A 16,012-nucleotide genomic window follows, 5' to 3' on the forward strand; every position below is an offset into this window, starting at 1 on the left:
AACCACAATATAAGGACTTCATAATTAGCTGATATCTTATGAAAGTCATTAGCTGGTTATGAGCTGAATGCAGTACTTTCAAGATAATCATGATTGGCTGAAAAAATATATATGATTGGCTGAATACCTTCAAGAAAGTCCGATGTGATGTTGACAGCTGCATGGTGATTGGACGATCTACAGGCCAATGAGTGTCTGAAGCAGAAACAGGGCGTACATCCAGCTGGATTGTTCTCTTGCAGGTTGAAGGAGCCTGGCTTACACCTGCACACACACACACACGCACACACGCACACACGCACACACACACACACACACACACACACACACACACACACACACACACACACACACACACACACACACACACACACACACACACACACACACACACACACACACACACACACACACACGGACAACGTGACAGCAATACATTTTCATTTACAAACATTTGCCAAAAAGCTATTCGCGAGAAAATACCAGTTGAAACAGCGCACCTGGGAAAATACCATTCTAAACAGCGCACCTGAGAAAACACCATTCTAATCAGCGCACCTGGGAAAACACCATTCTAATTAGCGCACCTGGGAAAACACCATTCTAAACAGCGCACCTGGGAAAACACCATTCTAATCAGCGCACCTGGGAAAACACCATTCTAAAGAGTGTACCTGGGAAAACACCAGCCTAAACAGCGACCCTGGGAAAACACCAGTCTAAACAGCGCACCTGGTAGCAATTCCATATGTGACAGAGATTAAAATCTCTTTTAGAAACTTAGAAAGAGGGGGAATCTAAACATGCAACAACGAGGATGGGTTACTAATATGACTAGGATTGTGCCTTTGGCTTCTGCACAACAAATTGAACGTTGATAGGAAAACCAATAGAACAGGAGATGAATGGAAATACATTTGCCAAAATCATATAACTATCCCTGTTTATACAGCAATAAATAAAAGCATTCAAAATACTCCACAAGAAAGCATGACTTAGCCACAGAGGAATTGAGGATTGCCTTCTTTGAAAAAATAACTCTTAGGCCTATGCCTTTTTGGGAAGCCCGCAATTTGGGAAGCGAGCTTGGCAGTAGGCTTAGCTGATTATTGAGTTGCGGCTGTCAGTGAAAATAATCTAAAATATGTCTGAAGATAATGTGTCTTGAGGCCTATGCCCCTTTTGGGAAGGGCATAGGCAGAGGCTGGTGATCTCGCATTAGTTGACTTTTAGCTTTTAGCTTTATATAATTTGAATAAAAACATGTATGATTAACAGGACAATGCTTTAGAGAGATTAAAACGTATTATTGAAATGAATCTGTTCCACAAAAAGCACACATGAAAAGCACAAGTGGTATGCAGAACAGTAGAAATTGTAGGATAAATTGTAAGCTTCCCCAAACTTGAAACTTGAAGTCTTTTTAAAAGACATGCCTCATAATATGAAATATAATATTCAGGTTTCAAAGAATTAAGTATTTTTTCAAAATACATACTGCCACCAGCTCACATTGTAAAGTGGTGGCTGATAGCTTGTTGCCTGTACTTTAATGGTGAATGGGAGGCACTATTCAATTACCAGTTGAGAAATGAAAAGAGCAGCTCTTTGTAATCATGCACCAAAACTGGTTTTAACACATTATTCAATTTAGAATTGTTGTGCAATGAATGGGCTGAAGAAAGCACATGTTTTACTCCAGCAGCACCCAGCTCTGTATGCTGTGATTGTGTTGGATAAATAAGATATATAATGAATAACGAAAATACACACAGGCCAATTTAATTATACTAAATGATGAAATTAAGTTATAGACCGATAAGCATGATGTATTTACATTGACTGGTATTTCCATCAATTAATAAAAAGCATTATTTCGCAATGGATATTTAAAAATCAATGTCAGTTTGGCCGGCAACAGTTTTTTTACTGATATTTTTGTATTTATTAAAGCCGGCATTTGCCGGCTAACGGAAAGCCTGACATGCACGCACAAAACATATCGTCATTATATGCTTCGTCATTGCACTCCTGTGCTACTTTACCCACTGTTTCTGTGTAGCTTGTTGTAGCTAATCTCTCCATATTGTGGAGCAAGCTCAGAGACCATCACTAGGCCATGTGAGTCTGTGTAGATGAGAGAATCTGCCAAGTGAACATGTGTTGCTGTCTCTGTTGCAGTGTTGAGGCCAAGGAGGTGGCCAAGGCCAATCACCCCACAGCTGGTATCACACTGTGATACACTACCATGACCTCCAGACAGACTGCTGTAGGGGAGACCACTGGTGTGTGTGAGTGTGTGTGTTGGTGTCTGGGTGTGTATCATTCTTCTATATTTTTTCAATATTTTTTAAACCTCAACTCCAACATACTCTCCTGCATCCCGCCTCACCCAATGTGGTACAGTTCTCCTATTTTATTTACTTTAGAATTGGAACCCCCAAAAGCAGCTAGCTAGCTAACTAGCTACTAGCTAGTAGTCAGCTAGTCACTGCTAGCGGTCATCAGCTAACCTTTGGCCCAGACAACTCCTTCCAGTCTGCGCAGAGCGATTCAACCCAGAGAAAACCGGACTCTTTTCCCCACATCCCCGGACTCCTACCGCAAGCTCTGAACCTTTTCACTTGGATCATCGCAGCTAGCTAGCTGGCTAATGTCTCTGTCCCGAAACAAGAACCATTTAGCCTGGAGCTAGCCAATGCTAGGCCCATCTCCCGGCTAGCTGAAGAGGTCCATCAGCCACTTCCTTGGGCTACAATACGTATTTTGCCAATTGGCCTGGATCCCATTTACTGCTGATACGGAGCCCCGCCGATTCTTCACGACTGGTCTACCGACGTAATCCACCCGAAGGGGATTTCAACAGGCTTCTCCGTCACGACATCCCCTGAATGCCCATCTGCTAGCCACAGCCAACTAGCTGTCTAAAGCATATCGGACTGTTGGCTGAAGAGGTCCATCAGCCAATTTTCTTGGGCTACAATACCTATTTTTGCCAATTGGCCTGTACCCTTTTACTATACGGAAGCCTGCCGATCCATCACAATTCTTCTGCCAACGTAACCTCCCGAGGGGGCTACAACTGACTCTTCCATCGCAACGTCCCCTTAAGGCCCTTCTGCTAGCCTGCTAGCCCAGCCCGCAAGCTGTCTCCGGCCCGCTTAGCTACTCACTAGACCCCATGATCACTCGGCTACCCATGCCTCTCCCTAATGTCAATATGCCTTGTCCATTGCTATTTTGGTTAGTGATTATTGTCTAATTTCACTGTAGAGGCTCCAGCCCTGCTCAATATGCCTTAGCTAACCCTTTTGTTCCATCTACCACAGATGCGGTGACCTCACCTGGTTGAAATGGTGCCTCTAGAGACAATACCTTTCTCATCGTCACTCAATGCCTAGATTTATCTCCACTGTATTCACATCCTACCATACCCTTGTCTGTACATTATGCCTTGAATTTATTCTTCTGTGCCCAGAAACCTGCTCCTTTTACTCTCTGTTAAGAACGCACTAGATGACCCGTTCTTATAGCCTTTAACCGTAGCCTTATCCTACTCCTCCTCTGTTCCTCTGGTGATGTAGAGGTTAATCCAGGCCCTGCAGTGCCTAGCTCCACTCCCATTCCCCAGGTGCTCTCATTTGTTGACTTCTGCAACTGTAAAATTTCCCCCTTCTGATGACCAGGTGGCGAATCGCATCTCTGCATGTCTGGCAGACATATCAGTGTGGATGACAGATCACCACCTCAAGCTGAACCTCGGCAAGACGGAGCTGCTCTTCCTCCCGGGGAAGGACTGCCCGTTCCATGATCTCGCCATCACGGTTGACAACTCCATTGTGTCCTCCTCCCAGAGCGCTAAGAACCTTGGCGTGATCCTGGACAACACCCTGTCGTTCTCAACTAACATCAAGGCGGTGGCCCGTTCCTGTAGGTTCATGCTCTACAACATCCGCAGAGTACGACCCTGCCTCACACAGGAAGCGGTGCAGGTCCTAATCCAGGCACTTGTCATCTCCCGTCTGGATTACTGCAACTCGCTGTTGGCTGGGCTCCTGCCTGTGCCATTAAACCCCTACAACTCATCCAGAACGCCGCAGCCCGTCTGGTGTTCAACCTTCCCAAGTTCTCTCACGTCACCCCGCTCCTCCGCTCTCTCCACTGGCTTCCAGTTGAAGCTCGCATCTGCTACAAGACCATGGTGCTTGCCTACGGAGCTGTGAGGGGAACGGCACCTCAGTACCTCCAGGCTCTGATCAGGCCCTACACCCAAACAAGGGCACTGCGTTCATCCACCTCTGGCCTGCTCGCCTCCCTACCACTGAGGAAGTACAGTTCCCGCTCAGCCCAGTCAAAACTGTTCGCTGCTCTGGCTCCCCAATGGTGGAACAAACTCCCTCACGACGCCAGGACAGCGGAGTCAATCACCACCTTCCGGAGACACCTGAAACCCCACCTCTTTAAGGAATACCTAGGATAGGATAAGTAATCCTTCTCACCCCCCCCCTTAAAAGATTTAGATGCACTATTGTAAAGTGGCTGTTCCACTGGATGTCATAAGGTGAATGCACCAATTTGTAAGTCACTCTGGATAAGAGCGTCTGCTAAATGACTTAAATGTAATGTAAATGTAAAAGCCTTGGTTTCATGTATGTTAACATTAAAAGCCTCCTCCCTAAGTTTGTTTAATTCACTGCTTTAGCACACTCTGCCAAAGTGGATGTCCTAGCAGTGTCTGAATCCTGGCTTAGGAAGGCCACCAAAAACCCTGAAATATCCATCCCGATCTATAACATTTTCCGACAAGACAGAACTGCCACAGGGGGCGGAGTTGCAATCTACTGCAGAGATAGCCTGCAGAGTTCTGTCATACTATCCAGGTCTGTTCCCAAACAATTTCAGCTTCTTCAAAGTTTATGGGGAATAAGAGCACCTCCACCCAGCTTCCCACTGCACTGAGGCTAGGAAACACTGTCACCACGATACATTTTTCTATGCCTGGCCATGCTTTCCACCTGGCTACCCCTACCCCGGTCGACAGCCCTGCACCCCCCACAGCCATTTGCCCAAGCTTCTCCCATTTCTCATTCACCCAAATCCATATAGATGTTCTGAAAGAGATGCAAAATCTGGACCCCCAGCCAGGCTAGACATTCTGGACACTCTCTTTTTAAAATGATCTGCCGAAATTGTTGTAACCCCTATCACTAGCCTGTTCAACCTCTCTTTTGTATTGTCTGAGATCCCCAAAGATTGGAAAGCTGCCGCGTTAATCCCCCGCTTCAAAGGGGAGACACTCTAGACCCAAACTGTTACAGACCTATATCTATCCTACCCTGCCTTTCTAAGGTCTTCAAAAGCCAAGTTAACAAACAGATCACCGACCATTTCTAATCCCACCATACCTTCTCCACTATGCGATCTGGTTTCCGAGCTGGACATGGGTGCACCTCGGCCACGCTCAAGGTCCTAAACGATATCATAACCGCCATCGATAAGAGATAATACTGTGCAGCTGTATTCATCGACCTGGCCAAGGCTTTTGACTCTGTCAATCCCCACATTCTTATCGTCAGACTCAACTGCCTTGGTTTCTCAAAGGACTGCCTCACCTGGTTCACCAACTACTTCACAGACAGAGTTCAGTGTGTCAAATCGGAGGGCCTGTTGTCCGGACCTCTGGCTGTCTCTATTGGGGCACCACAGGGTTCAATTCTCGGGCTGACTCTTTTCTCTGTATACATCAATGATGTCGCACTTGCTGCGAGTGATTCTCTGATCCACCTCCACACAGACGACACCATTCTGTATACATGTGGCCCTTCTTTGGACACTGTGTTAACTAACCTCCAGACGAGCTTCAGTGCCATTACAGCTCTCGGTTCTCATTAAAAATTTGTGGACAACTCCAAATAGGTGTCTGGTTAGATTGTAAACTCTCCTTCCAGACTCACATTAATCATCTCCAATCCAAAATTAAAGCTAGAATTGGCTTCCTATTTCGCAACAAAGCATCCTTCACTCATGCTGCCAAACATACCCTCGTAAAATTAACTATCCTACCGATCCTTGACTTCTGCAATGTAATTTACAAAATAGCCTTCAACACTTGTTGGAGGAAATTATGGTTGACTGGTATCGATCTATTTCATGCATAAATTATAAACTTACAACTTATTATGAAATAAATAGAGTGTGAATTTGTTTTTGGCTACAAAACATATGGGAATTTAGAATTCCTCTAACAACACTCTACTCAGCAAATTGGATGCAGTCTATCACAGTGCCATCCGTTTTGTCACCGAAGCCCCATATACTACCCACCACTGCGACCTGTATGCTCTCGTCGGCTGGCCCTCGCTTCATATTCGTCGCAAGACCCACTGGCTCCAGGTCATCTGTAACTCTTCTCAGCTCACTGGTCACCATAGCAGCACCCACCTGTAGCACTTGCTCCAGCAGGTATATTTCACTGGTCACCCCCAAGGCCAATTCCTCATTTGGCCGCCTTTCCTTACAGTTCTCTGCTGCCAATGACTGGAACATATTCCAAAAATCACTGAAGCTGGAGACTCATATCTCCCTCTCTAACTTTAAGCACCAGCTGTCAGAGCAGCTCACAGATCACTGCACCTGTACATAGCCCATCTGTAAATAGCCCATCCAACTACCGCATCCCCATACCGTTGTTATTTTTTTTCTCCTTTGCACCCCAGTATCTCTACTTTCACATTCATCTTCTGCATATTTATCACTCCAGTGTTAAATTGCTGGACGTGTGTGGTGGTGTGTGTGTTTGTGTGGCTGTGTGGCTGTGTGTGTAGGGGAGTCAGTTGGTGTGTGTGTGTGTGTGTGTGTGGGTGAGAGTGTTGGGGGGAGGTTCTGTGTGTCTTAGTGGGTGTTTGTGTGGGTGTGTTGTTTAGAAACAGGACTATGTAAGAGAGTCCTTGTTCAATGAAGCATGAAATAATACACAACACAACAAAATAAACATGCCAAAAAACTGTGAAGAATAATTCAACACTGGAGACATTGTGGTTGTGTGTTTGGCTAAGTTCAAACTAGTGATTTGTCTGTGTTGTGTCTGTCTGGTCAAATCTTAGAGAGCAGAAGAAAAATTATAAAATATGGGTGTAGAGAGGGTTAAGTACAAACAGAAAGTCTAAAAGAATCATGTTTCCCCAGTCTTTTCAGAAGCATTATGACTAAAAAGGCCCCAGAACACATCACATTGATACCAGTGGAGGCTCCTCAGAGAAGGAAGGGGAGGACCATCCTCCTCAGTGAATTTCATTAAAATAAAAAGTGAAAAAAAAGTGATGCTTTTTTAGATAGGACGATACTAAATAGATTCACATGTCAACCAAATAATAGATTAAAACACACATTTTGCAATAAAATGGTCTACAGTAGCCTCAACAGCACTCTTTAGGATATCACCATGGTGTAGCCGGAGAACAGCTACCTTCAGTCTTCATCTGGGTACATTGACTTCATTACAAAACCTAGGAGGCTCATGGTTCTCACCCCCTTCCATAGACTTATACAGTAATTGTGATAACTTCTGGATGACCTCCTCCAACCTATCAGAGCTCTTGCAGCGCACGACCCACGTGGAGTTCCAGGTCTCCGGTAGCCTCTGGAACTGCCGATCTGCGGCCAACAAGGCAGAGTTCATCTCAGCCTATGCCTCCCTCCAGTCCCTCGACTTCTTGGCACTGACGGAAACATGGATCACCACAGACAACACTGCTACTCCTACTGCTCTCTCTTCGTCCGCCCACGTGTTCTCGCACACCCCGAGAGCTTCTGGTCAGCGGGGTGGTGGCACCGGGATCCTCATCTCTCCCAAGTGGTCATTCTCTCTTTCTCCCCTCACCCATCTGTCTATCGCCTCCTTTGAATTCCATGCTGTCACAGTTACCAGCCCTTTCAAGCTTAACATCCTTATCATTTATCGCCCTCCAGGTTCCCTCGAAGAGTTCATCAATGAGCTTGATACCTTGATAAGCTCCTTTCCTGAGGACGGCTCACCTCTCACAGTGCTGGGCGACTTTAACCTCCCCACGTCTACCTTTGACTCATTCCTCTCTGCCTCCTTCTTTCCACTCCTCTCCTCTTTTGACCTCACCCTCTCACCTTCCCCCCTACTCACAAGGCAGGCAATACGCTCGACCTCATCTTTACTAGATGCTGTTCTTCCACTAACCTCATTGCAACTCCTCCAAGTCTCCGACCACTACCTTGTATCCTTTTCCCTCTCGCTCTCATCTAACACCTCCCACACTGCCCCTACTCGGATGGTATCGCGCCGTCCCAACCTTCGCTCTCTCTCCCCCGCTACTCTCTCCTCTTCCATCCTATCATCTCTTCCCTCTGCTCATACCTTCTCCAACCTATCTCCTGATTCTGCCTCCTCAACCCTCCTCTCCTCCCTTTCTGCATCCTTTGACTCTCTATGTCCCCTATCCTCCAGGCCGGCTCGGTCCTCCCCTCCCGCCCCGTGGCTCGACGACTCATTGCGAGCTCACAGAACAGGGCTCCGGGCAGCCGAGCGGAAATGGAGGAAAACTCGCCTCCCTGCAGACCTGGCATCCTTTCACTCCCTCCTCTCTACATTTTCCTCCTCTGTCTCTGCTGCAAAAGCCATTTTCTACCACTCTAAATTCCAAGCATCTGCCTCTAACCCTAGGAAGCTCTTTGCCACCTTCTCCTCCCTCCTGAATCCTCCTCCCCCTCCCCCCCTCCCTCTCTGCAGATGACTTCGTCAACCATTTTGAAAAGAAGGTCGACGACATCCGATCCTCGTTTGCTAAGTCAAACGGCACCGCTGGTTCTGCTCACACTGCCCTACCCTGTGCTCTGACCTCTTTCTCCCCTCTCTCTCCAGATGAAATCTTGCGTCTTGTGACGGCCGGCCGCCCAACAACCTGCCCGCTTGACCCTATCCACTCCTCTCTTCTCCAGACCATTTCCGGAGACCTTCTCCCTTACCTCACCTCGCTCATCAACTCATCCCTGACCGCTGGCTACGTCCCTTCCGTCCTCAAGAGAGCGAGAGTTGCACCCCTTCTGAAAAAACCTACACTCAATCCCTCCGATGTCAACAACTACAGACCAGTATCCCTTCTTTCTTTTCTCTCCAAAACTCTTGAACGTGCCGTCCTTGGCCAGCTCTCCGCTATCTCTCTCTGAATGACCTTCTTGATCCAAATCAGTCAGGTTTCAAGACTAGTCATTCAACTGAGACTGCTCTTCTCTGTATCACGGAGGCGCTCCGCACCGCTAAAGCTAACTCTCTCTCCTCTGCTCTCATCCTTCTAGACCTATCGGCTGCCTTCGATACTGTGAACCATCAGATCCTCCTCTCCACCCTCTCCGAGTTGGGCATCTCCGGCGCGGCCCACGCTTGGATTGCGTCCTACCTGACAGGTCGCTCCTACCAGGTGGCGTGGCGAGAATTTGTCTCCTCACCACGCACTCTCACCACTGGTGTCCCCAGGGCTCTGTTCTAGGCCCTCTCCTATTCTCGCTATACACCAAGTCACTTGGCTCTGTCATAACCTCACATGGTCTCTCCTATCATTGCTATGCAGACGACACACAATTAATCTTCTCCTTTCCCCCTTCTGATGACCAGGTGGCGAATCGCATCTCTGCATGTCTGGCAGACATATCAGTGTGGATGACGGATCACCACCTCAAGCTGAACCTCGGCAAGACGGAGCTGCTCTTCCTCCCGGGGAAGGACTGCCCGTTCCATGATCTCGCCATCACGGTTGACAACTCCATTGTGTCCTCCTCCCAGAGCGCTAAGAACCTTGGCGTGATCCTGGACAACACCCTGTCGTTCTCAACTAACATCAAGGCGGTGGCCCGTTCCTGTAGGTTCATGCTCTACAACATCCGCAGAGTACGACCCTGCCTCACACAGGAAGCGGCGCAGGTCCTAATCCAGGCACTTGTCATCTCCCGTCTGGATTACTGCAACTCGCTGTTGGCTGGGCTCCCTGCCTGTGCCATTAAACCCCTACAACTCATCCAGAACGCCGCAGCCCGTCTGGTGTTCAACCTTCCCAAGTTCTCTCACGTCACCCCGCTCCTCCGCTCTCTCCACTGCCTTCCAGTTGAAGCTCGCATCTGCTACAAGACCATGGTGCTTGCCTACGGAGCTGTGAGGGGAACGGCACCTCAGTACCTCCAGGCTCTGATCAGGCCCTACACCCAAACAAGGGCACTGCGTTCATCCACCTCTGGCCTGCTCGCCTCCCTACCACTGAGGAAGTACAGTTCCCGCTCAGCCCAGTCAAAACTGTTCGCTGCTCTGGCCCCCAATGGTGGAACAAACTCCCTCACGACGCCAGGACAGCGGAGTCAATCACCACCTTCCGGAGACACCTGAAACCCCACCTCTTTAAGGAATACCTAGGATAGGATAAATAATCCTTCCCCCCTTAAGATTTAGATGCACTATTGTAAAGTGACTATTCTACTGGATGTCATAAGGTGAATGCACCAATTTGTAAGTCGCTCTGGATAAGAGCGTCTGTTAAATGACTTAAATGTAATGTAAATGTAAATGTAATGAACTGACATGTTGTCCACACAATCAAAGGATGAGATAATTAATCTAATAATGAAAGCATTAGCTACAGCTAGCTACCACTGCAGTGCATAACGTTTGAAAGAAAGACAAGAGTTTTGCACAAATGTATTTATTTAAAAATGAAGGAGAAGCAAGAGAGAGCTAGCTATATTTCATAGTATATTTTTCACTTTCACTTAGCTAGCGAAGGCAGCTAGCTAGTTTAACATATGTTAGCTACACTGGATCTCTTCCAAGCTTTTGGTTTTATTAATTATGTGATCATGCTGTTTGTATGTGGCTGTTATGAAAGTTAGCTGTGTTTGCGTGTGATATGGGGTGTATTCATTCCGCCAATTCTGTTGACAAACATTTCTTAAAAGGAAGCAAACAGAACCAAACGGGGATAAACATACCTGAATTTGTCGAATAGAAACTCTCGTTTTCAACTGTTGGGCTAATGATTACACCCTAGATCCACTAGGTGCAGGCAAGAGTGTGCAAAGGCGATATTGAATTGGTCAATATTTTCTTACCTTCTTTACTCACATTTTTCTCTCGACATTTATACATTGTACATTTTAGTATCTTAGCAGACACTCTTATCCAGAGTGACTTAGCTAGTGCGTTCATATTTAGACAGCCAGATGGGACAACTGCATATCATAGGCAAAGAAAGTAAACTTTTCCTAAATAATGTAGCTATTGGTTATTTTGTGTGTGTGTGTGTGTGGGGGGGGGGTTGAGGTGAATAGGATGATGATTTAAGATACTGTTTGAAGAGATAGGGTTTCAGATGGCTTCGGAAGATGGGCACGGACTCTGTTGTCCTACCATTGGGTGCCTCGACCTGTGTACCTACGTTGTAAACTTTCATTCGTAGGCCAGGTTGTAGCAACCTCATGATGGATATAGGGAAAATGTGAGTATCATGTAGTAGTCTAAACCTATCGATGTTACATTGAGCTGGGTGAATGGGAATATGAATAACAGTCATCCAATATGCTGTAATAGAAATAAGGCCATGCTCATAAAACAAATAATCGCACTACCACATCTTAAACGGCACCGATCGTCACTGAATGATACGTGTCCTGAGTGACTATGAATGAAAGCATACTACACTGAAACAATATATAAACTCAACATGTAAAGTTCTGGTCCCATGTCTCATAAGCTGAAATAAACAATTCCTGGGGTGGCAGGGTAGCCTAGTGGTTAGAGCGTTGGACTAGTGACCGGAAGGTTGTAAGTTCAAATCCCCAAGCTGACAAGATACAAATCTGTTGTTCTACCCCTGAACAGGCAGTTAATCCACTGTTCTTAGGCTGTCATTGAAAATAAGAATTTGTACTTAACTGACTTGCTTATTTGTTTACATCCATGTTAGTGAGCATTTCTTCTTTGCCAAGATAATCCATCCACCTGACAGGTGTGGCATATCAAAAAGCTGATTAAACAGCATGATCATTACACGGGTGCACCTTGTCCTGGGGACAATAAAAGGCCACTAAAATGTGCAGTTTTGCCACACAATACAATGCCACAGATATCTGCAGTTTTGAGGGAGAGTGCAATTGGCATGCTGACATCCATGAATGTCTATCCAGAGCTGTTTCCAGAGAATTTAATGTTAATTTCTCTACCATAAAGCTACCTCCAAAGTTGTTTTAGAGAATTTGACAGTATGTCCAACTGGCCTCACAACCACAGACCATGTGTATGGTGTTGAGTGGGAAAGCAGTTTGCTGATGTCAACGTTGTGAACATAGTGCCCTATGGTGGCGGTTTGGTTTTGGCATGGGCAGGCATAAGCTACGGACAACGAACACTATTGCATTTTATCAACGGTCATTTGAAGGCCATTCGAATGCACAGAGATACCGTGACGAGATCCTGAGGCCCATTGTGAGGCAAATATCTTTTGCGTTATCTGCATATCTGAAAATCAAATCAAATTTTACTGGTCACATACACATACACATGTTATTGCGGGTGTAGCAAAATGCTTGTGATTCAAGCTCCAACAGCACAGTAATATCTTATAATTCACAACAATACACACAATACACACAAACCTAAAAGTAAAAGAATGGAATTAAGGAATTTATCAATTCTAGGATGAGCAATGTCAGAGGGCATACACTAAAATACAATAGAATAGAATACAGTGTATACATATTAGATGAGTAAAGCAAAAATATGTAAACATTATTAAAGTGACTAGTGTTCCATTATTAAAGTGGCCAGTGATTTCAAGTCAATGTATATAGGGCATCAGCCTCTAAGGTTCAGGGTTACGTAATTGGGGGGAAGCCGCCTAGTGATGGCTGTTTAACAGTCTGATGGCCTTGAGGTCCCCGCTTTGATGCACCTGTACTGACCTCACCTTCTGGATGATATCGGGGTGAACAGGCAGTGGCTCAGGTGGTTGTTGTCCTTGATGATCTTTTTGGCCTTCCTGTGACATCGGGTGCTGTAGGTGTCCTGGAGGGCAGGTAGTTTGCGTTGGACAGACCACACCACCCTCTGGAGAGGGTGGTGCAGTTGCCGTACCAGGCAGTGATACAGCCCGACAGGATGCTCTCAATTGTGCATCTGTAAAAGTTTGTTAGGGTTTTAGGTGCCAAGACACATTTCTTCAGCCTCCTGAGGTTGTCTGTGTGGGTGGACCATTTCAAATCGTCAGTGATGTGTACGCCGAGGAACTTGAAGCTTTCCATCTACTCCACTGTGGTCCTGTCAATGTGGATAGGGGTGTGCTCCCTCTGCTGTTTCCTGAAGTCCACAATCAGTACCTTTGTTTTGTTGACATATAGTCAGAGGTTATTTTCCTGGCACCACACTCACCTCCTCCCTGTAGACTGTCTCGTCATTGTTGGTAATCAGGCTTACTACTGTCATCTGAAAACTTGATGATTGAGTTGGAGGTGTATGTGGCCACACAGTCATGAGTGAACAGGGAGTACATGAGGGGGCTGAGCACGCACCCTTGTGGGGCCCCTGTGTTGAAGATCAGAGAACTGGAGGTGTTGTTTCCTAACTTCACCACCTGGGGGTTGCCCGTCAGGAAGTCCATGAAATATTTGCACAGGGCGGGGTTCAGACCCAGGGCCCCAGGCATAATGGTGAGCTTGGAGGGTACTATGGTGTTGAATGCTGAGCTATAGTCTTTGAACAGCATAAGTATTCCTCCTCTCTTACATGAGTATTCCTCTTGTCCAGATGGGATAAGGCAGTGTGCAGTGCGATGTCGATTGCATCGTCTGTGGATATATTGTGGCGGTAAGCAAATTGACGTGGGTCTAGGGTGTCAGGTAAGGTAGAGGTGATATGATCCTTAACTAGCCTCTCAAAGCACTTCATGACAACAGAAGTGAGTGCTACGGAGCGAGTCATTTCGTTCAGTTACCTTAGCTTTCTTGGGTATCTGTATTGGCTGATGTAAAAAGGGCTTTATAAATACATTTGATTGAATGATTGTATTCCCAGTCATGTGAATTCCATAGATTAGGGACTAATTCATTCATTTAAATCAACTGATTTCCTTATATGAACAGTAACTTAGTAAAATATTTGAAATTGTTGCATTTTGTGTTTATATATTTGTTTAGTATACAGTACCATTTATAATGTGTATAGTACTCTGGAAAAAATGTACTTGTCAGTTAGTTTGAAAACCTGTTTTCAATGGTTTACCGTGCCGACTCCATTTGGATACAGTTTGTTAAAGAGCGGTGCCAGAAAATGTCAAGATACGTTCTGTTGAACAACGGCAGCAGGCGGCTTCAAAGCTTAATCCTGTACTCCATTGTGCGAACAGTAGGAAGCAGAACAAAGTGTTTCTGTGTCTGCACCATTGTGGTGACTTCTGTTGCAGACAGCTTCTCCCACTCTCGTTTGCGGAAGAATTGAGTGTCAAAAGTCGCTAAATGCTTTTAAAACCATAGAAATCCTCAGTGTCAAAACTTCTTAAAGCCAGCCTGAATTGTAGCTGAACGTGTTGCTAGCCTCTTTTACCAATAAAAGTTGCTGGAGGGGTTGGAAAACTTGCTAAATATAGCGACAGTCACTCAATAGGCAACAATGAAAACGTTCCTGGGAGTCTGTGTCACCGTGGTAACCGGAGGGTAGTATTATGTTATATAAGGTGATGATGCAGTAGCCTATCACGGGTCACCTGTCACATGCCTATTTTTCCATTTTGAAGAAAGAACAGTACAATATAAAAGTCACCTGTCACACGCCTGTCCCTCCACGTTAACCCTGCAGTGACAGCCACCATCCAGCACAGAGCAGACACCCACACTGCCCCTACGGTCACAGTCACACAACCTGTGGAGAGACAATAACAACATCCAGTAAATGTAAAAGGTTAGCCGGAGGCCAAACTGCTCATAATATATAATAATATATGCCATTTAGCTGACGCTTTTATCCAAAGCGACTTACAGTCATGTGTGCATACATTCTACGTATGGGTGGTCCCAGGAATCGAAACCACTACCCTGGCGTTACAAGCGCCATGCTCTACCAACTGAGCCACAGAAGGACCTCATGACTGGGGTCATAACATCATGAGACACTTACTGTAGGTTAACACAGAGGTAAGAAAGTCAGAATTCATATTTGTTTGAGTATTTTGTTTTGTGTCTCTGTTTCACATGTTGTTTCATTGATTAATTACTCTGGCAAGGATTGTTTAGTCTTTGCTTGCTCTCTTTTCACACACACACACACACACACACTGAAAACAGCCTGATCGCCAGACCGTGATTGGTTCGGTGGGGTCGCAAGCTGTGTCAATCAAAAGCTTTGTTCTATGATAACATGTTTGATCACCTTCATTGATTGATTGTTTTCCTCCAGAACTGTAACACAGAATCAATATTTTAACAAGGTTGCTATTAAGAATAATTCAATTATCCCATGGGCAGGCTTCTACTCTGCTCAGCTCCACTGGCCTGTGTAATTCACACCTCACTTCAGATCAGCAAACTGGCAGACTGAGGAAGGTGATGGAGGGAGAGAGGGATGGAGGGAGAGAGGGATGGAGGGAGAGAGAGATGGATGGAGAGGAAGAGGGAGGAGGGAAAAGGAGAGTTTGTGTGTTCTTGTCTGTGTGAGAGTGAAAAACAGAGCAAGCATACCATGTCCACACACCTGTACATGTCTAGGTGTGTTTCTCCATATGCTTATAAGGATCGCCCCCTTTTTTTCAAATCTTTGCCTAAAATGACTTACCTAAATCTAACTGTCTGTAGCTTAGGCACTGAAGCAAGGATATGCATATTCTTGGTACCATTTGAAAAGAAACACTTTGAAGTTTGTGGAAATGGGAAAGAAAAAGCAACCATACTTTGTATTTATTTGTACCATCACATTTGAAATGCAAGATACAGGCCATAATGTATTATCCCAGCCCAG

The 16,012-nt window shown here is 45.7% G+C and overlaps 1 protein-coding gene across 1 annotated transcript in view; it reads right to left on the reverse strand.

Moving 5' to 3' along the window:
* Nucleotides 1–16,012, reverse strand: part of LOC118388066 (laminin subunit gamma-3-like) — a 235,317-nt gene that overhangs the window by 138,588 nt on the left and 80,717 nt on the right. The window contains 2 exon segments of the mRNA XM_052526033.1: nt 128–264; nt 14,822–14,920. Coding sequence (XP_052381993.1) covers nt 128–264; nt 14,822–14,920 — 236 coding nt within the window.

Source organism: Oncorhynchus keta, chromosome 9 (assembly GCF_023373465.1).
Source record: "Oncorhynchus keta strain PuntledgeMale-10-30-2019 chromosome 9, Oket_V2, whole genome shotgun sequence".
NCBI classification, from domain to species: domain Eukaryota; kingdom Metazoa; phylum Chordata; class Actinopteri; order Salmoniformes; family Salmonidae; genus Oncorhynchus; species Oncorhynchus keta.